The sequence below is a fragment of the Manis pentadactyla genome, chromosome 16 (assembly GCF_030020395.1).
Source record: "Manis pentadactyla isolate mManPen7 chromosome 16, mManPen7.hap1, whole genome shotgun sequence".
In the NCBI taxonomy this organism is placed as follows: Eukaryota; Metazoa; Chordata; class Mammalia; order Pholidota; family Manidae; genus Manis; species Manis pentadactyla.
Genome location: NC_080034.1, coordinates 71,423,745 through 71,446,447, shown reverse-complemented (window position 1 = coordinate 71,446,447; position 22,703 = coordinate 71,423,745). Strand labels below are relative to the sequence as shown.

Below are 22,703 nucleotides of genomic sequence, written 5' to 3'. Positions count from 1 at the left end.
AGAATTTTTTTGTATATCTTAATTGTAATCTATACGTTACAAATGAAATCAGTATGTTAAACGTAACAAACTGAGGGGAAATCTGTAATTGTCTACATACACGTTACATACCGTTTGAACCTTGCGAGGCATGGAGCTCCGTTTCCAAGTCTAAGGTCATATTCAGGTTGTGGTGGTGCTGTTGCATGACTTTGCGACCTATTTTATATGCACAGGCTAAGAGGATAAAGAAGGAAGAAGCTGCAAAAGCCAAATTATTGGAGGCTGAGAAACGAAAACAGGTAAATGTAGAGGACAGTCAGAGTTTTTAGTTTTTTAATTTATTTTGTTATCCTTAATCCACTATGACATGAAGAACTTTGTTTACTAGGCTCCCCCCTTCACCAAGTTCCCCCCACAAACCCTATTACAGTCAGTGTCATCAGCGTAGTAAGATGTTGTAGAATCACTACGTGTCTTCTCTGCGTAGCACAGCCCTCCCCATGCCCCCACCGCACATTATACATGGTAAACGTAAGGCCCCCTTTCTGTTTGCCTGCCCTCATCCCTCCCTTCCCACCCATCCTCCCCAGTTCCTTTCCCTTTGGTAGCTGTGAGTCCATTCATGGGTTCTGTGGTTGTGCTGCTGTTTTGTTCCCTCAGTTTTTCTTTGTTCTTATACTCCACATACGAGTGAAATCATTTGGGACTTGTCTTTTCCTGCCTGGCTTATTTCACTGAGCATAGTACCCTCTAGATCCATCCATGTTCTTGCAAATGATAGGATTAATTTTGTTCTTATAGCTGAATAATACTCCACTGTGTGTATGTACCACCTCTTCTTTATCCATTCATCTACTGATGGACACTTAGGTTGCTTCCATTTCTCGGCTATTGTAAATGGTGCTGCGATAAACATAGAGGTGCATCTGTCTTTTTCAAACTGGGCTGCTGCATTCTTAGGGTAAATTCCCAGAAGTGGAATTCCTGGTTCAAATGTTATGTCTATTTTGAGCTTTCTGAGAAACCTCCATACTGCTTTCCACAATGGTTGAACTAATTTACATTCCCCCTAGCAATGTAGGAGGGTTCCTCTTTCTCCACAACCTCGCCAACATTTCTTGTTGTTTGTCTTTTGGATGGTGGCGATCCTTACTGGTGTGAGGTGATATCTCATTGTGGTTTTAATTTGCATTTCTCTGATGACTAGCGATGTGCAGCATCTTTTCATGTGTCTGTTGGCCATCTGAATTTCTTTGGAGAACTGTCTGTTCAGCTCCTCTGCACATTTTTTAATAGGATTATTCGCTTTTTGTTTGTTGAGGTGCACGAGCTCTTTATATATGTTGGATGTCAACCCTTTATCAGATCTGTCATTCATGCATATATTCCATACTGCAGGGTTCCTTTTTTTCTAACGAAGGTGTCCTTTGCTGTACATATGCTTTTCAGCTTGATATAGTCCCACTTGTTCATTTTTGCTTTTGTTTCCCTTGCCCTGAGAGATACTAGGAATTCGCTCATGTTTATGTCCAAAAGAGTTTTCCCGATGTTTTTATCCAAGAGTTTTTTGGTTTTATGACTTACATTCAGGTCTTTGATCCATTTTGAATCAGCATGTTATTTTTTTTTTAAGTAAACGCTGCGATGGTATACCAGTATCAATTATATTAAAAATAAAAACTCAAAATGACTATATGAAATAATGTTTAGCACAGATAAATGTATATAATGTGTGCTTTTATTGTATGTTTATATTTGTTTCTTTATATATGGGTTTTTTTGTGATGTCTTTAGCTCTTTAAGTAGCAGACCCCCAACTCAGAAGTGCAAACTGTTGGATAATGCTTTGTACTGTGTGGTGTTTCTCTCGATCAGAATGATCTCCCTAAAGCTACTTTGTGTTGTTTATAAGTTTCAAATGGCATCTGAAATCTGATTATGTCCTTGGATTATAACTTTCTCTTTGTTTCAATATTAAAAATTGAAGCCTATAGAAACAAAAGCCTAACGTTATCAGTTATTTACCAATAATAAAAAGAGTTACCATTAATTACTGGGATGTTGTTTGAGGGTCTTTTGAGGGGTTAAAATTTGGTTTCATGACTGTGATTTCAGATACTTAAAAATTCCTAAATATAACTTGAGTATTATTAACAAAGGTGTTTATCTCTGCTTTTGGATACAAGGTTTGTGTATAGATGAAAATTGAAAACATCAATTATGTTTGTCCACGATATAAAATGTAAAAAGTAGAGAAAAAGACTGGCTATTGAATATTTTCAATGACTACTAGTACAGATGTTAACGTATCTTTATTTATGTGGCATTTGTAGAATTAATCATTAATTCATGCTTAAATAAGTTTTATATGCTAAAGCACACCAAATATGTCCGTTAGAGTCAGATGATAATTACTATAGTCAGAAATAAAAATAATATTTAGATCAGTTGGTGAGGAATGTTGAAATGATACAGACATGAGAGTCAGGGAAAAGGATAAAAATCCCTCAAAACTGTGCCTGGCAAATTGTACAGCTGAGAATTGAATAGGTGCATTAAGAAATGGGTGAATAAATTAGTTCTTCTGACCACTCTAAGTTCACAGTAACGTGAGAGACATTAAACAGATAATTGTCCCAGAGTTCAATAAATGCTATGTTATGTGGGAGCCAAAAAAGAAATATTACAGTGCCTGAAGTAGTTGTGGGAAGAGTAAAAAAAAAAAAAAAGGCATATGTGTTGAGGAGGAGGAGCTGTGAATTCTAAGCAGGGCGGGGATGACATACACTAAGGTACAGCCTGATGACTGAGTTAGGGCCCTTGGGGTGAGGAAGACAAGGGGCAGAGGGAGTCAGTTTTAACCTTGTATGTACACCTGTCTTAGCTTTGTTGCTGCTTCTCCTCTTTCTCCTCCTCCTCCTCCATCTTCAGCAGCATCATCACATCATCATCCAAGCAGTGCCTCAAACTGTCACGCAGACTTTTCCCAACCCAGCTGTGTCAGTGTCACTAGGGCCTGGCGAATGCACCGAGAGTAAGACGTGAGACTGACCTTGTGGGGGCCTAGGTTGTGACTGTCTATATATGCCATTTGAAACTGGTTCTTTGAGTCATCTTACACGAGAACCACAGGATTTGCATTAGTCCTATACAGTTCATTAAAATTCAGTAAATAAATTAGTGACTAATTTGACTAATAAATTAAAATAGTGGATAAGTTCACTAAATTCACTGAATTTAGAGACGCCATGTTTCCCTTGAAGTATCTTTATTAGTAAACAAAAATGGATGCCTGTCACCAAGTTTTAAAGATCCTACTATTTTCAAAGATTTCTTGGAAATCTCCGTTTTATCCTAAAAATTGACCACACTCTTACCTTCTGTTCCATATTATAGGTATGGTTTTTTAATTGGAAAAAGTACTGCATATCACTAGTTAAAAATGATGCCCAAGAATACACATGCACACACACACAGAACACACAGCTGGCCTTGGAACAATGTGACATTAAGGAAACAACTCTGCATATAACACCTGACTCCCCAGAAACTTAACTACTTATAATAGCCTACCATTGACTGGGAAGCCTTACTGATAACATAAGCAGATCATCAACCATATTTTTTATGTTGTATGTATTGTACGCTGTATTCTCACAATAAAGCTAGAGAAAAGAAAATGTTTTTTCAAATTGTTGCAGATCTCAAAAAAGTTACCAGTGTGTGTATTTTTTTTAAACCTGCATATAAGTGGACCCATGCAGTTCAAGCCTGTGCTGATTAAGGATCAACTGCACAAAAATATATACAGTCATAAGATTATTTTGAAAATCAAAGAGTGACAATACTGAAAAGCAAAATAAGTTATTTCTATGCAGTCCTAAGTCCGTCGCTTAAACCTGCTTGGACAGTTCTGTTCATGGACATAACACAGATCACTTTTTAAATTTTAACTAATGGCTTTTCAAACATAATAATGGTTAAAGAGACTATGTGGGCATGGTTTTCTTTTTAAGGAAAAAGAACGGTCGAAGCAAGAAAAACGTGATGAGAAACGATTAAAGAAAGAGCTTAAACTAGAGCAACGAAGATTAGAATTAGAAATTGCAAAAGAACTAAAGAAGCCTAATGAAGACATGTGCTTAGCAGACCAAAAGGTAAGTTATCATGTAAACCATTTCCTTAATAAGTTTAATTTTTCCTGTGTTCTCACCTCATTCGTCTGCCCGAGCTGCCAGTACGAAGGCTTTCACTTTCAGCTGAGCAGTGGATTTCCAAGTCTAGGTCAGTGTGCTTCTCCTGATGGCCACCAATAAGTCTGTTGACCTCCTGCGCTGGAAATGGAAGTTCTAAATATATAAGTGGTGGAGTGCTGCCAATCTTTTTCATTGAAATAAAAACACTGTACAAATGTACAAGGGGGAATGATAAAAGTAGATAAGATTTCTGTTTCATTTGGTCCTTCCTATATGTTTAGATACAGAAAGATCTGCCTTCTCCTCAAACCCCCTTAGATATTTAAATAAATCAGGATTTATAATCTGTAACCTCCTTCAGTGCTTTAGACTTGTTAGCTAACTTCATTGAGTATGTTGACTACTTTCCAGGCACTGTGCTAAGTGTTTTTTACGTATGAATTCTCCCATTTAACCCTCACCACAATCCTGTTGAAGAGGTATTTATGCCCATTTACAAGTGAGAAACTTTGACACAAAGAGGTGAAGGAACTTGCCCAAGATGACACAACTCATAAGTGGCACCTTGGATCCAAACTCCAATTTGTTAAACTCCAGGGTCCATACTGTTTATCACCTTGAAAGCCAAGAAATGTGTCCAGTGAGAGGACCTCATGTGTTTTCTCTCCTGTTGTTTTCACAGATGTTGCTAAAATACGTAAAAGTAGAAATTTGGAAAGAGCGTGATAATCATGTTAACTGGCATAATTTATATACTTATCAGAAGAAATCAATTATGTTTGGCTATAGTTAAGATGGTATTTGTAGAAAATTGTCAATAATACATATTTCTGTAATACTGTCAATAATAGTATAATTAGTCAATAGGATCTATATTATATGCCATGTTCATCTGATAATACAAAGAGTGATTGTCTCTTTTCAGCTTTTTCTAAAGCACTTAAAGCAAAAATATCCTAGTGGGGATTTAGTTATAATAATATTCTTACTTAGCACAAATGCTTTTAACTACAAATAAAAGTATAAACACTAGTTTTAGTAAAACTGCATGTTTAAATTTTCCTATGTCCAGAGAGGGTACATAGGTTAGTTGACACATTTAGTAGGCTCACAGTGAGCAATTTTTGAAAAATCCTAAAAGATCTCTATTTTCTTGAATTTGTTATTTCTGTTTAAATCCACATGCAGTAAATCAAATATAGAAGTCCATTTTAAGCCTTTTGATAGCTTTGTTATATAAATTTTTTAAATCACATGGTATGTGTATGATATGGTTCAAGAAAAAAGATTCAGACTTAGATGGTTTTCAAATGGAACCTGTAAGGTTTGTGTGCTATCAGATATTATCCGCAGTTCTGTTTCCACACAGTATCACTAGAGAAGGTCCTTGGTTAGTTGTTTCAGTAAGTGCAGGGTGGAGGAACATTGTTTAACAAAGACCAGTGAAATAGAAATATGTAAAAGTTCATTTTTTTCTAATCAAAATTTGAAATACTATTATTAAGTCTCATTCATGGCCTTATTGCCTTATTTACTTCCTAAATATTCATGACAACTGGTACTACAGTTTTGTCATTAAAATGTTACTATGTGAGCACATTTGAGAAGTAGCAAAAGAAGCTGCTTTCTAATGGGAGTATTGAAATTCAATATTAGTGTTTTGCTACAAGCCTAGAGACTGTTAGTTGCAGTGTAACTGGGTTCTTGATAGGATCATGGGTTCTGGTCATGTGGACCAAATAGTTTATCTGCATTAATTAGCCAAAGATGGTACCATTCTCCCATCGGCCCATAGATACACGGTAGTTTCTGAGCAACCAAACAAGCATGAATTATTAATCAGTCTCCATCATTAGAAGAAATTAGTACACGTGCCCTACTTAGTATGTCCATGGCCAAGTACTTTTGAAATGCTTATTTCTTCTGTTGCTCCAGTTATGGAACCCATGTTCTATCAATATGTTAATTAAAATTTGTGTTCTTTTTTCAGAATTCTGAGTTCGTATTGAGTTCCACTAAAACTTATTGATGGTTGCTTGGTTTCAAAATCCCGTGCTTAGTACTATGGGGTTGCAGAAATGCCCTCAGGGAATCCACAGTCTAGACGGAAAACCACTGGCAGAATTCAAGAGCAAAGAAAGACGGCAACTTGTTCTATTTCAGAAAATCTGAAGTCATAGCCGTTTTAGTTAATTAGTTTTTTATTTTATTTTATTTTTCAGCCTTTGCCAGAGTTGCCTCGTATTCCAGGACTTGTCCTCTCTGGAAGTACATTTTCAAACTGTCTCATTGTGGTGCAGTTCTTACGAGTCTTCGGTAAAGCTTTAGGCTTTAATGGGAATACTGATGTTCCAGACCTGAGTATTCTTCAAGAGGGATTGCTGAATCTAGGGGACAGCATGGCTGAGGTACAAGACCTGCTTGTGAGGCTCCTGTCAGCTGCTGTGTGTGATCCAGGTCTAATTACAGGATACAAGGTAAAAAAACAAAATACAAAAAGTGATTTTAATTTGTACCCTCAGTGCACTGATAACTGGCTTTAGCATATTAGCAGAAGAGTGTATACACTGATCTAGTTTTTTCCGCATCTCACAAAGTTAAGTGTAGATTTGCTTTCAGTTGCAAATGGTCCACATCTAGGGAAACCTGGTTCATAAAGCCTACAGAATGTAGATATTCCCAGATTACTCTTATTTTTCTCTAGCTTTTGGCCAAAACCAAGTGACTTAAGGAAAGTGATATTCAGCAAAAGAGAATTTATAAATCATAAAGAATTAAAATTTATGTATGCCTTCTGAAATTATGCTGTGTGCTCTCAATCACTGTGAACAATTGAGGCTAGTGACAGCACCTCTAAGATCAGCATGTTAAGACTCTGTACCTCTCAGTGGATACTCAAGAAATTCAAGTGGATCATAATTCCAGCTAAGATACACATTTCAGTCAGCTTTGCTGTAGATAATATGATGGAGAGAGAAGTTTCCAGGTGCACCAGTTGCTTGTTCTTCCATTTTCCTATTTAGGATACCAGACAATAAAGTCCATGACACTCTAGAGCTGGAAAACACAACAGTAGTGCCCCTGGGCCTCCCGCAACCAGTACTGATAGAACGCCTAGATAAAGCCTTAGAAAGCTTGAGATAGTTTCTATAGTCAAAGAAGGTATGATATCTACTCATGACTTCACATACTCTCCTTCCTGCCTGTTAACCAAGGGTCTAAAGAAGGAATAGAAAGACGCAAGTACTCAAATACCTGTCTATCATCTGTTGTCTATTTTTATCTTTACTTCATTTCAAGTGTGAATTAAGCCCTTTTCAGTAATACATAGATAATATAATAAAAACATTTAAAAATCTTAATTGTTTTTATGTTCTGTACGGTTAGGAACAATACTGACAAAAATGCCAAACTTTTATAGGCCGAAACAGCTCTTGGAGAACATTTGCTGAATGTTGGTATGAATCGAGACAATGTTTCCGAGATCTTGCAGATCTTTATGGAGGCCCGTTGTGGACAGACTGAGCTCACCGAAAGCCTGAGGACCAAGGCTTTCCAGGCCCACACTCCGGCCCAGAAAGCCTCGGCGCTGGCCTTCCTGATCAGTGAGCTGGCGTGCAGCAGGAGGGTGGTGAGGTGAGCCCGTGCCTAGACTTCTCTGGCGCTTCCTTCCTGTTCTCAATTTGTCTAATCGAAATAATTTATATGACAAAGTAACACAAATTACCCATGCAAAATCCAAAGTTTACAGAGTAGCACAAAGAAAACAAAATTACACTTAACCTCACCATTCAGAGATGACTACTACTACTACTACTATTTTAATGCATTTACTGCAGTCTGTTGAAAAGAAAATTTGGATCTTACTGCATGTTCTTTGCTACCATTTTGTTTACTTAATAATTCTGTTAATTATTCATATAAGGAAACATAAAAATAGTTTTTTCTTACCATGCCACCAGAAGGTAGCACCTTTGCAAGAATCCGGAATTTTTTCTTTCTTTGACATCTTTCAGTGATAAATAACTACGTGATTTTCCTTCATAGCCATTAATAGAATTATCCAGCTTTTTATTTTATTATTTGCTAATAACAATTTAATATTAGTTTATTGATGTATTGTACTTTTTAAAAACTTACATTTAAGAGTCAAAGTAAATTTTGCACTCTAGTATTTCAAGTTTTGGTGAACAAATCCATATTCATCTTGTTCTTTCTATTCATTATTTTACATATTTTAATTATTGTTACTTTTAGTTCTTTTCCTTTCTAGGAAACGGATCAATCTGTATATTTCAGAGCCATGCATTTCTACCATTGGTGGACATACTAAGTCTTCTGTATATCTCTTAGCTGTGATACTGTATTGATATAATTTTTCACTTGTTTTCGCTACTCATTGACATCACTTTTAGTTAGCAAGAAATGGCAACAGTTTACTCACCATGTTAACATATTGCATAATGGATTAATTTCTGTCTTCTAATAAACTTTTGCATTGACAGTGAAATTGACAAGAACACTGATTATATGTCAAACTTGAGGAGAGATAAATGGATGGTAGAAGGTAAACTCAGCAAGTAAGTCCTGTTTTATTAAAGTTAGTATACTGTTTCCCATTGTACAAATTCCCCAGTAAAACATAAATTCCAAACACAGAATTTAAAGTTTATTATGTGTAAGAAATAAAAAAAGGTAAAGCTTAATTAAGATGAATTAAGAAATTAATAAAACCTAGGATGAGAGTCTGCAGTGGACAAAAGTTGTAATTAGAGTCATTGAACATCTTATGCTTCAGACTTAGAAAAAAGTCAGTTTACATTTTTGCTCCCAAAGAAGTCAAGCAATCACGTTTTCTAAGATTGTTGTTGGCTATCAAGTTAGTTTTGTCATAAGTAGAATCTGTTTAGAACTGCCACTTTTAAAAATTGCTTTCTAATTAAAGTTTGCTTTCATAGAGTCTAAAATATCCAAATGTATTCAGAATTAAAGCTTAATTAGTTTCCCGCCAGGAAATATAATGCTGAAATTACTCAATTTCTATGTAAGAGGAGATTTCTTTGTATAATTTGAACAGAAATTTTTTCAGTCTGAAAGCATGGGATCAGGAATTATCATTGGTCATTGCTAGAGTTAATTTTTTCAGCTAAGTTTTATTTTTAAAATATATTCTAATTCCAGAGAGATCCAGAATAATTCTTAAAAGTCAATATATTCTGTAATTTCTGGAAACATATTTCTTAAATTTCTTTAATTCTAATTTTATTGCCATTGACTTAATACTCACCGTAAGGCATTTTTGCTTAAAACTCACGTTATTTTCTCTAAAATATATGAAGAGAAGGTTTTCTTGTACATCCTAATTTTGTTACATTTTAAAGGCTCCGAATCATTTATGCTAAGAAAGCAGGCAAGAGAGACACTTCAGGTGGCATCGATCTTGGAGAAGAGCAGCACGCGTCGGCCACCCCCACAGCAGGATACAAGCGAAGAAGGAAGGGCGGCGACAGTGACGCTGATGGCAACGAGGAGGAGGAGGAGGAGGAGGAAGACAAGGAAGACAGAAAAGGAAAGAAAACTGATGTCTGTGAAGATGAGGTAATCAAGTTTAGGTAGATTTTATTACTTGACAAAGATAACATAACATACTGAAAACAGAATTTGGGGGTCAGGTGGATTTGGGTTTGAATTCCATTTTGACACTTACTTGCCTCAGTTTCTTCATCTGAAAACTGAATATTTATAACAATCACCTCGTAAAGTTTTTTGTGATGGTTTAATAATTGCCCACACATGGGATGGGCTTACACTGAATAAACAAAGGCAAGTTTTTCTTTTTATAGAACATATTGAGAGTTCTTCAAAGAACCATGTAGATTCTTAATTTCAGTTATCCTCTTTCATTCTGGTAAAATCCTAGCTTATATGTGTACAATACTTCATGCCTTGAAAGTATTGTCACATTTAGTGAAACTGATGTATTTCTCAAGCATCATCAGTTTATTATGTGCCTCGCTCTGGGCACTTTTGATCAAAGATGAGTAAGGTACCGAAAGTCCTTTCTCAACTTGCAGTCTCATTGAGGAAGATTTGCCGTAAGAAAATGTAATGTACTACATGTTAACTGCTTTGCCGGTGGTATCTACTCTGTGCTAGGCAGGCGGAAAGGAAGGGCATTGAACCTTTATGAGGAATAGGTCCTCAACGAAGGCTTTCTGGGCCCACTGGCTGAGGCTAAAAGGTGGGCTGAATGTTAACCTGGGGAAGAACCCGTAGAGAAGTGCTCGGGCAAAAAGCACAGCATAAACGGACGTAGGAATCTGAAACCACGATGCGCCTTAAGTGACTGACAAGTGCTTCATTGTTATTAGAGAGCCTCCTAGCAACAACTGTGAACTAGGATTTACACTTTTTTGGTAGGAGGAAGCCATTGCTTCCTCTTTGTAAGTGACAGAATGACAGAGTCACACTTGCTTTTTTTAGTGGCTCCCTATGGCAGCTCCATGGAAAATAGAAGTAGATTTGGGGTAGGGCAAGATCAGAGGTGGGAAGGTCGGTCAGGAGATGTTGCAAGAGTTTAATGAGTTGTAGGGTCCCAAACGAGCCCGATGGTAGTTGGGAAGAAGGAGGAAACGATTTCAGTAAATACTTAGGGAGAAGAATGAGTAGTATTTGAACTGGTAGGTTGATGGAAGGGTAGGATTGATGCCCGACCATCTGGTTTGGGAGGCTGCGTGGTATTCTTGCCATTAACTGAGTTAGAGAAATCAGGAGGAACAGAATAAATAGATGATAGAGGAGGAGGGGAGTGCAGATCAGATAGTGGAAGACAAGAAACGATGGTGGGTTCATTTTGGACATGTTACGGTTGAGGTGCCTTTGCAGCAGTTCTGCAGTAAGTTGGATATAAGAATCTGAAGCCTAAAGATGAGTTCAGTCATGAACATATAGATCTGGAAGTTATTCACACAGACAGTAGTTTAAAATCATGAGGTGGGTGATTTCTGTACAGGGTGATTGGTTTAGGGAACATAGCAGTAGACTGAAGTTGGAACCCCAGGGGATGTCAACATTTCAGAAGATCCCGTAGGGCTTCTTGTTGAAGAAGGAGCAGTCGTAGAGGTAGGAGGTGTCTGTAATGGTTCAAGGATCTCTGAGGCCATCACCAGAGTCAGTGACTCACTAGGAAGACTCACACATCAGAATCAGAGAGAAAAGACGTGTGAGCCACAGCCCAGAGGAAACCAGACCCACACTGTTAAGAGTCTTTTCCCAGTGGAGTCACACAGGATGGGCTTCAGTCTCCTAGGAATGAGTTATGACAAGTATAAAACTCCCAGGAGAAAGACAGGTGTTCAGTATACACCCCATTGTTAGCCCAGTTGGGTTCCAGTGAGCCAGTCTATCAGCGTGGGAGGAAACCCTGTGAAATCCAAGTTCCCAGACACCAGCCAGGGACCAGCCTTGTACGCGGGCCTTTCAAATAGAGCAGTCAGACCTGCAATGTCAGCTCTTTTCTACCCATGTAGTAGTAGCAAAAATCAAGAAAACTGAACATTTCAAAGGAGGGAGTGATAAACAATGTTAACGTAGCAGGAGTCTAGTGTGATGAGGATCGAAAGTGTCTGTGGGATCGGGCAAGGCAGAGGTCACTGGGGACCAGTGGCAGCACAGTCGTTAGTCGGGTCAGAGCAGGAGCTGGGTGGCGAAGGATCGAGCACCATAGAAGGTGAGGAGGTGAGATGACTTCTGTAAGCATTGTGCCTCAGAGGAAAAGGTGGTTCCTAAAGGGGACAGACAACCAAGGGTTACTCAGATGTGAAAGGCTAAATATGATTTCGGGTTGAAGGGAGTCAGTAAGAGAGGGGGTTGAAGATATAAAGAAAATAATCAATGGGGCAAGGTAGATAAACTCTACTAAAATTTGTTACTACTTATTTAAATATCATTAATGTCTCTTAACCACATATATCATTTAAAGTGACTTTTTAATTGAATTATAGGTAGATTATAGGGTTTCATTGAGTAAAATCCTGGCAAATGTATATGTTGTTAATGTGAGAAAACAGTTTAAAAACTTTTTAAGATAATAATTTTAGGACCTAACAAGTCAAAATAACATTTCTTTTAAGTGATTTTAGAGTTATCTGTTATGATGAAGAACTGGTAGCCACTTATCAATTGCCTTAAAAAATTTAACTATTTAATGAGCCCAATGATAGGATAGATACATTATTCCTCAAAAAGTAGGTTTAGATTCTTGATTAAAGTTTGGGGAGAGTGCCAGGAATTAAAACTCCCTAGAAGATGCATTTCAGGGAGCCTTTCCGTTGAGACCCGTGTGATCGCTCTCTGTTAGAAGGTCCTGCCCTTGACTAAGTCCATCCCCCTTTGTCTCAAAGATGATTCCCTCTTCTCCACACTCCTCATTCCTTCAGCACATGGAGTCTGTATACCTAAACCTTAGAATTGTGTTGAAACCTACGTGAGCTCTAACTTCACAAGTTGGCCTGGTAACAGGTTATGTGGATGATCGAACTTTGACACATAGGGACATACAGTGGCCTCTCTTTTGGTTGGGAAATCATGGAGAACCACGGCAGAGATGAGTTCTTTGTGCTTAGTCTCCTTGCCTTTCTCTCTGACCTTTTAAGTTCTACACATCTCTTAAAATTATAAGGACTATTAGTCAAAACTCCTTTGCTTTAAACAAACCTTAGTAGACACTTTACTTCCTTTTCATCTTAGGGAGAGTCTTAGAAACAGCACTAAGTTTATTTGACTGATACATAGTTACTTTGATGTCTTTTGCAAGTATTTTTTATTACTGTTGCTTGAATTGTATTTTTGTGTAAGCATATTATCAAACATTTGCCCTGCGAGTCAAAAGATCACTTTAGAACCATACAGACATGTAATTATGTAATTATCTATTTGAGGGTCATTGGGCCTGTTCTCTTTTAAGACTTCTTTCCTGAAGTAGAAATTGTGTTACTGTTAGCACAAACAGTATGCCTAAATGCCTCTGTAACTTGCTCCCCTAAACTGGATGAGAAGTAGATAAACGATAGCTTATACTAAAGCTTCTTTCCATTTCCTTTTGTTGGGGAGATAACTACTCATCCAGAAATACCTGCTCATGAGTGGTTGGTGGCAGTGTGGCTTTTTAAAAATGCTTCTAGAAAATGAGCACCGGAAACAAATTTTACTTTTTTAAACCTAAGAGGTACCTGCATTTTCTAGATACAATTTTCAGAAAGAGGGAAAGTAACCAGTTTGCACACTGTGTGCCTGGAAGTTTGCTGGTTACTTTCAGATCTGTTCTCCTCGGCCCTCACAGATGCCCCCATGTTACAGGAAATGTTGTTATCAATCTACAGGTAAGGAAATAGTCTTAGAAGAGTTAAGTAGTTTGCCCATAGGAAGTAGCGTGGCTACGATACAAAGAAAAGACATGTGCCTTTTACTTTATGCTTTCCCTCTAAAACATATAATTTGGTGGTTGTTTTCCTATATTCATTTTCTAGAATGAAAAATTTCATGTAATCACCAGTAAAGTACCACTTACGAAATTAGTATTATATATCGTAGGGATTATTTTTCTTATAAAAGCTCAATGTGTTCAAAATATAACTTACCTTCTTTGCCCTAAAAATGACTCCAGTGAGTCACTGGTACCAAATGAATGGTACCAGTAGTTTTGCAGTCTCCCAGATTTAAACTCTTACCATAATTTACTACTTCCTTTGTCTCCCTCACCCCTCTCTGCCTCATACCCATGAGTGGCCATGACTTAACATTTCTAATTAGGTAATACTCTCTTACGTCCATTTGCTTTTCTCCGTTTCTGTTTCTTTTACCTATGTAAGTCCCACATTCTCCGTCCCTCTTGAGTCACTGCAGTGGAATACTAACCAGATTTGACAATGTTCATCCTTTCCCTGCTCCAGGCCATCTTAGGACTATTGCCGTATTATCTTTGTAAGCGTAGTTCTCACGTTTAACCTCCCTCAAAGGATCACGTTATTGACCATGGTCAAGCATTTATAGCTCTAGATCGTTTAACCCTGAACTCATCCTTGCCTCATCTCCTGTCTTACCTCTTCGTGTACCTTTCATGTCAAGATACATCAGACTCTTTCTGGAATGCCCTGCGCTTTCTCTGATTGATCGAATCCGAACCATTCTTCGGTAGCTAATTAAGACACAACTTCTTCCATGTAGCCTCTCTCGGTAAAGATTCCCACTAAAAGTAATCTCACCCTCTCCTGAACTCCATGACTCTTAAATCTCTACCTCTTTTGGGGTCCCTATGGCTTCCTCTGTGTAGTGGTTTTTATTTCCATAGTGTGATGTGCATGTGTCTCCCTACCAGATTATTAGTTTACAAAGAACCAAGAGCTGAGGCTTACTCATTCCCATAGGGCCTGTCCTAGTGCTTTGCATAAAGGAGGCCTTCATTAAATACCCACAGATTGATTGAATAAATCTTAAAACTTTAAATGATACTGTATTTTGTCATGTATAGGATGAAGGTGACCAAGCAGCAAGTGTTGAAGAGCTAGAAAGACAGATTGAAAAGCTGAGTAAAGTAAGCAGTTTTCAGATTATAGCTTACATCATTTTGGCAGTGTTTTAAAAATCCACCTTGTATGGGATTCCTTTTTTGTGACTGCTAAATAAAAGCAAGCTTCTTGTAAGTAATTAAAATGGAGAGCTCCAGAAACATTCTCACAATTAAACCGTAAAAGTTTCTTGCCAATGTTAAAGTCCTCCCTCTTAAGACATGGTACTAACTTAATCAAGAGCTATATTCTTTAGCTCTTTATTTAAATACAAAATATCAATAAATGCATGGTTTTATTTCTTGGAATTCATAACTTTTAAAATTCAGTCAGATTTCATGTTAATAGTTTCAGCATCCTGTGTTTTATTTTATTTATTTATTTATTTATTTATTTATTTCTAGATAATTATTTTTTATTGAAGGGTAGTTGACACACAGTATTACATTACATTAGTTTCAGGTGTACAACATAGTGATTCCACATTTATATACATGACAATTCTAGGTACCAGCTATCACCATACCAAGCTGTTACAATATCTTGACTATATTCATTATATCCCGGTTACTTCTTATTTTACCATTGGAAGTGTGTACTTTTTTTTTTTTTTTTGTGAGGGCATCTCTCATATTTATTGATCAAATGGTTGTTAACAACAATAAAATTCTGTATAGGGGAGTCAATGCTCAATGCACAATCATTAATCCACTCCAAGCCTAATTTTCGTCAGTCTCCAATCTTCTGAGGCATAACAAACAAGTTCTTACATGGAGAACAAATTCTTACATTGTGAATTAAGTTCTTACATGGTGAACAGTACAAGGGCAGCCATCACAGAAACCTTCAGTTTTGCTCATGCATTATGAACTATGAACAGTCAGTTCAAATAGGAATACTCATTTGATTTTTATACTTGATTTATATGTGGATACCACATTTCTCTCTTTATTATTATTATTTTTAATAAAATGCTGAAGTGGTAGGTAGATACAAGATAAAGGTAGAAAACATAGTTTAGTGTTGTAAGAGAGCAAATGTGGATGATCAGGTGTGTGCCTGTAGACTATGTGTTAATCCAAGGTAGACGAGGGCAATAAAACATCCACGTATGCAGAAGATTTCTCTCAGAACAGGGGGGGTGAGGTTCTAAGCCTCACCTCTGTTGATCCCCAATTTCTCACCTGTCCTGTGTTTTATTTTACATTAGTGTACTTGTGGGTTTTATTTGCACTGGATCTATAGACTGTATATGTATGTACTTCTCATGTAAAACTGAATTTCAGTAGCATTAGTGAAGTATTTCAGGATTAGTATTATGAGATATCTGCATTTTATGTCATTAGATTCATCACACAGTTATTCCAAAATTTAGTCATATGCTGCCTAAGGTCTGCAGCATGAGTATAAAAATAGGCAAATACAGGTATATGTGAGTATTATTTGTTACACACTGTAATCATTAGAATTGAGCCAATTGTCTTTGGCTCAGTGAAACACTTGATCACATTGTTTATTACCAAATATAAGACATGCTTTACGATAAGATATCTAATAAAACAAAACGTTTTTTAATCCTTGGCAACAAAAATATTCTAATTACCCTCAAAGTAATTTCTGTCTTTACAACTGTTACTGGAACTGAAGTCAGACGTGTGATATCAGTTCTTTTGCTGCCTTTCTTCAATAGTGAAATCTAGCTGCTCTAAAACCATGATAAGTATAAAGTCACTTAAATATCAATTTTGAAAGCACTTAACACCCATAGCATAATTGTATGCATCATTTTTTAACAGCAACAGAGTCAGTACAGAAGGGAGCTCTTCGATGCGTCTCACTCTTTACGTTCAGTGATGTTTGGCCAGGATCGTTACAGACGTCGGTATTGGATTTTTCCCCAGTGTGGGGGGATTTTTGTAGAAGGCATGGAGAGCGCTGCAGGTAGGAGCCATTAATCTGTTACAAAGTAATATAACAAACCATACGTTTTAAAACCCTGTTACTCCTTCGATATATTGTGTGCTTCCAGAATCAAATGTGCATTGTGGATAAACATTGTAAAACCTTGTTTTTCATTTCTTTTGAACTCATAATGCCCCTTTCACTGATAAATATTCCTTTCCAGTCCATGATTTTTCTTCTTCTGCACTTTCTGACATCCACCCATTTAGTGGACACAGATCTTTACCTGTATTGTACTGTGTAGCTGCTGCTCCATTTCTCTTCCTTCGCACTGTCAAATTTTCCAACATGTGCTTTACTCTTTAACCTTTGCAGCAACCATCCATCCTGACGGTAGCCCTGGAGGTAAACTGCTTAAATCTAAGACCCTTAGCATAAGACTCATTCATCTTGAAGTCTTGTATGTGTTTGAAATTTGTGATTACCTTCTTCTCCATTAAACTTCTTACTTTCTTAAGTATTATCACACATCCTTCATATTCTACCTTTAGACTCTGCTTTTCTGGCTCCGTTTCTGTTAAATTAACTAGCGCAGTACACAGTGCATTTATAGGCCCGGTAAACTGTCTTGAATTGAATGTTTCAGAATACTATGTCTGGGCATTTTCAAATGCTTAGATTCTGATGGGGCCACAGCGTCAAGTCAGTGCTTACATGTAGCCATTGCCCGAGGGTGGTGTAGGGAGGCGAAAACTTCTTTCAGCTCGTTTTTTTTGAATACGCAGTATGTGTCGGGCATTTCTGGGCACTGGATGTTCAAAGATAAACAAAACATTAGTCCATGCCATCCATGTAGATGTTTAACAGTCCAATGTAAAGAAGGGACTGATTAATCACATAGGTGTCTAGAACAGGTACTATACAACAATGTAAGTACCCTTGGGGCACAAAGGACGGTTAATAATAATTGAAAATGGTTTAGAATAGTGGCTGGCATGTAAATATTGTTGGCCTATAACAAGCAGAGTTACTCTTCTGCACAGTCATTTATTTCTTGTGAGTCAAAGAATATGAAGAATGGGTATAAAATCGTATATTGGAATGATGCGTGAAAGTCATGGTCTGCCTTCCCAGGGTAAAAGTTGCTGATAGAGATAGAATCAGGGAGGGCACTTAGAGGCTTCAGTTGTGTTTATTTTTAAAGATTGATATGAATGGGTCAGAATGTTAGTTAAACAGGAGAGTGTAGTGAGTTCTTTTTTTAACTGATTGCTTAAAATATTTAAACATAAAAATATTTTAAAGCATGGAAAACATAAACTAAGTAACTAATAAGTCAATAAGTAAGTGGGACTGTCATACTAATAAGCCCCTGAACAGCAACAGAAAACATGAACAGAATGAAAAGGCAATCTACTAAATGGGAAAAAATATATGCAAATCTTATATCTGATAAAGGCCTGTTATCCAAAGTATATAAAGAACTCAAAAGCAAATATGACTCAATAGCAAAATAAACAATCTAAAGATCTCAGTGGACATTTTCCCAAAGAAGACACACAGATGGCCACAAGTACCTGAAAAGAGGCTCGACATCATTAACTGTCAGGGAAATGCAAACTACATTAGATATCGCCTCATCCTGTTAGAGTGGTTCTTATCAAAAAGACAAGAAATAAGTGTTGGTGAGGATGTGGAGAGAAGGGAGCTCTTGGGTACTGTTGCAGGGAATGTAAATTGTTGTGGCCACTATTGGAAACAGTATAGAGGTTCCTCAGAAAAGTTAGAACTAGCATATGACCCAGCACTTTCACTTGTGGGTACTTATCCAAACAAATGAAAATGGAAACTCAAATCAGTATCTGCATCCCCGTGTTCATTGCAGCACTATTTGCAATAGCCAAGATAGGGGACCAATCTAAGTGTCTGTTGAAGCATAGTAAGGGCTGGAAAGAACAGGGGATTGTGTGAAATTGGTGAAAGAAAAACTATCTAAAAAATCTCTGTGTACTTAACATCCTTATAAACTTCCAAGATTTTAAAAATAATTTTTACATTTTAATGAGAGGTTTAACTGTCTATAAGTAAGAATTTGGATATTAAAGTTAACGACCCCATGAATAGGCTATTAAAATGTATCACCTCTGAAATCCCCTACTAGTCTCAGACCTAGTGTGGTTAGTTGATCTGTTTGTTTTTGGATATATGAAAGTGATTTTTGAGATACTAGTTCTCAGAATAAATCAAGCACAAATATTAGTACTTCCTTGCTAGCTAGTAACTTGTACAAAATTAAGGAAATTTGCGAGCTTTGGACATATGAAATAAATTATGATAATCCATATAAGAATATTATGCAGCTGATTGAAGGAAAATGTGATACAGTTCTATGTATCATCATGGAAAGCAATCTAAGGTATATAGTGAAAATAGTAAAGTCATCCTTTTATTTCATCATCCAAAAAGTATTTATTGAGCCCCAGTTTCATAGCAGCCACCATGTTAGGTAGCTGGGATCCTGTTAAAGCAATATAAACATTGCTCTGCCTTTAAGTAACGTTTGTTGAGTTAAATTGTAGTGTGTGGGGTGGGGTATGGAATGAAATATTTTAAAATTAGCAGGTTAATGTGTATAATGGTAAATTCTGCAAAAGAAGCATATAGGATGATGATATTCTAAGGTGAATAATAAGATGGGGACCCTACTTGAAATAGAGTAGTCAGGGAAAACCTTTGTGAATAGGTGATACTTAATCTGAAACATTGAAGGGTAAGGAGCCAGTCAACAAAACAGGATTTCAGGCAGAGGAACACCCAGTGCAAAGGCCCCAAGAAAGGACATAACTTACCATGTTTGAGAAGCTGAAAAAAGGGAGAAAGGTGAGCAAGGTTAGCAAGGACAAGAGTGGTTTTCAGGAACCAGATCATACAGTGTTGGAGGCCTTGCTTAGGCATTTGAATTTTATCCAAATAAAAATGTTGCAGAATACAGTAGCATCCCATTTATGTAACAGCACAAACTAATAGTCATATGCATGCATGTAAGATTTCCCAAAGGATGTATGGACACGATTGATTAAGCAGTTACATCTGAAGATTAGAAATAGGAACTGAGGGAGTAGGGCAGGAAAGGGTTACATTAGCCTCTTATTACTGAATATTTTACTGTGAACATACATCGTTTTTCAAATTAAATAAAGTAGGTTTATATTTTTCTAACACTTCTTATCAATTATTATTAAAACACTGGTAAAAAATATGGACAAGAAGTTCACTAAGGAGAAATACCTATTATCCTACAGAAAAATATCCAGTCTTATTAATGATCAGAAAAAAATAGAGTTTAGATTCTCACCTCCCGGATATTTCCAAAGACAAAAGTTATTGATAGTCTTCAGTTTCATTTTAAGGTGTAGGCAAACAGATGCCCTCGTGTAAGTATGATTGTATATTGATCTAGACTTTCTGGAGGGCAATTTGACAATATGTTTCAAAAACTCTGAAAAGTAATATCTTAGGACTCAGTTTTTTTCTGGAAATGTATCCTAAGGAAGTAAATCAGGAGAAAAAAAATCCAAACACAGATCTAAGATCATTCATCATTTCTAGCATTGTTTCTACTAATGAATAATCGGACCCTATTAATAACTATCAATAGAAGGTTGATTTTTTATGATATATTCCACTGAATATAGTAATTACAATTTAAGGCGTAGGTATATATTTATTGACACATCAGAATAATTAAAGAGTATTATTCAGTAAAACGTACAGGTTGGAAATCTGTAAAATAGGATTTCATGTGTGCATAGAGAATTCCTGGAAAAATTAATACAAAAATGTTAGCAGTAATTTGTATATTATGGCTTTTAATATTTTTTATTATTGTAATTTTTTGTGGTTAGTTACAAAATTACAAAATTTTTTCCAGTGAGCGTAACAAGCTAGTGTATAAAAGAAAAAAAATGAAGAGTATTAAGTAAGCTAGAGAAATTTGTTAAAGTATTTATGCATATGATTTGATAAATAGCAGTAAATATAGTATGGTTTGATCTAGAGGAACTGATCTTCGTAATGCTTTTGGATTTTGTAGGGCTGAAAGAAATTGCAAAAGAAAGAAAAAAACGAAAAAAAGCAGAAAGCATCCAGACCAAAGAAATATTTGATACTTCTGACGACACTTTAAATTGTTCAAATCCGGATCATTGTGAGCAAAAGGAAGATCCTAACGAAAAAGATAACACAAATCTAATTCTTCAGAATCCTGGCTCTTTTTCCAAACTAAGCAAGCTTTTAGAAGTAGCTAAGGTGCCTCCTGAGTCAGATGTAACGACCCCCAAACCAAAGAGCGGTGCAGATGGGTGCGCACTGCCTCACCAGAACCGTGGGAGACACTCACCGGGCAGCATGCAGCCAACGGTGACACAGAACAGCGTGGAAGGGACAGACTCGAATCTGGTCAGTACCGGTTCAGGTGGTGCAGGCAAGGTCTACAGTCCTCTCCCCAGGGACCAGTTGTTACTGCCAAGAACACCTTGGGAGGACGCTTCCCTTACCCAAGCCGATGCGCCAGCTGCTTCTTCACCAACTCCTCGGGCCCAGCCGCCCTCTAAGTCACCTGCAGCTCTTGAAGTAGCCAAACCAGTAGATTATCCTAGTCCAAAGCCTATTCCAGAAGGTGGGTACCTTGAGAGGGTTTGCTGTAGCCACTTACTGTATTGTATTGTTACAGATCTCTATATTATAGCTGAATCTTTGATGTTTTTATATAGTTATAAATTTTTTCATTTGTAGCATGCCATTAATTCATATTCTGAATATCTGTAAATGCCCTACATGTTTATCTTGGCTTAGAAATGCAGTTTGGCTGGTGGAGAATTACTGACCCAGAGCATTTAAAAGCTTTGCTCAAAGTGCTACATCCCAGAGGCATAAGAGAAAAGGCATTACAAAAACAAATTCAGAAACACCTGGATTACATCACTCAAGCCTGCATCGAGAATAAAGATGGTGGGCACCTAAAAGAGATTTATTTCTGCTCTCTTGCTTAGTTATGAGAATTAATTCTTTCATCTTAAAGCATATTTTAGTATGTGTTAATCTTAATTTATTACTAATAGGCTTTTTCTTTCCTATCTTGCCCAAAAACAACTTACATTTTCTTAAATTGGTACTACTTTTGATAGTTTGTTACAACCTGCAGACATACTGTTCTGTTTCTAAAGAAGAGTACTTACTGCTCCTTTTGCAAGAGTCAGCTGCCTTGCTTATTCACAAGTGAATTTGTGTGTGTTAAATGTACTTGTACGTGGTACCCCTGGAGTTTCATTCACATTCTGGAAGAAATCATTGAGAAATAAAGTGGATTTTAAAATAAATTTCCTTTCAAATATAGTTACCATTATTGAATTAAATGAAAATGAAGAAAACCCGGTAACTCGAGATATTGTGGAGAAGTGGTCAGTAGAAGAACAAGCAATGGAAGTGGATTTGAGGATTCTTCAACAGGTAGAAGATCTGGAAAGGAGAGTCGCATCAGCAAGTTTGCAAGTAAAGGTAAAATTGACTTGGAATAAAATCTGTTTTTAGAATAATGGGAGGTAACTGACATTTATTGTATGCCTGATACATGCCAGTTACTGCGCTAAATGTTCTCACTTTGATTAATTTCCCCCATCTTACAGGTAAGGAACAAGGCTCAGAGTAAGTAACCTGTCAGTGGTCATAATATAGTAAGTGGCTAAATGTGGGATCAAACCAGCTCTGTCCTCCCGAGTTCTTCTTATGAAATCCTGCCCACCTCCTCAGTGGCATGAAAAATACCATTTCTGGTCTGCAATTCTTCACCACAAGCAGGATTTCATAGTTTCAGCCACGATAAATGTAATGGCAAACTATTTCTGCAATGTTTCATATGTGCCTGGTAATTGTCTTGTATGCAAGCCACGTTATATAGCCATGTTATATGTTGAACTTTCACTCTATATGATTTAAAATTGCTAATTTAAAAACATTATGTTGTGGTACACATACTCACATCCTATGTATATATGTAAAG

The 22,703-nt window shown here is 36.8% G+C and overlaps 1 protein-coding gene across 1 annotated transcript in view; it reads left to right on the top strand.

Annotated features, from left to right (window-relative positions):
• Positions 1-22,703, top strand: part of LOC130681276 (bromodomain adjacent to zinc finger domain protein 2B-like) — an 81,740-nt gene that overhangs the window by 45,527 nt on the left and 13,510 nt on the right. Inside the window, exons 6-16 of the mRNA XM_057493913.1 lie at positions 216-281; positions 3,999-4,139; positions 6,401-6,655; positions 7,600-7,814; positions 8,684-8,758; positions 9,560-9,776; positions 14,707-14,769; positions 16,540-16,684; positions 20,739-21,435; positions 21,573-21,655; positions 22,041-22,201. Coding sequence (XP_057349896.1) covers positions 216-281; positions 3,999-4,139; positions 6,401-6,655; positions 7,600-7,814; positions 8,684-8,758; positions 9,560-9,776; positions 14,707-14,769; positions 16,540-16,684; positions 20,739-21,435; positions 21,573-21,655; positions 22,041-22,201 — 2,118 coding nt within the window. The remainder of the gene's footprint in view (positions 1-215; positions 282-3,998; positions 4,140-6,400; positions 6,656-7,599; positions 7,815-8,683; positions 8,759-9,559; positions 9,777-14,706; positions 14,770-16,539; positions 16,685-20,738; positions 21,436-21,572; positions 21,656-22,040; positions 22,202-22,703) is intronic.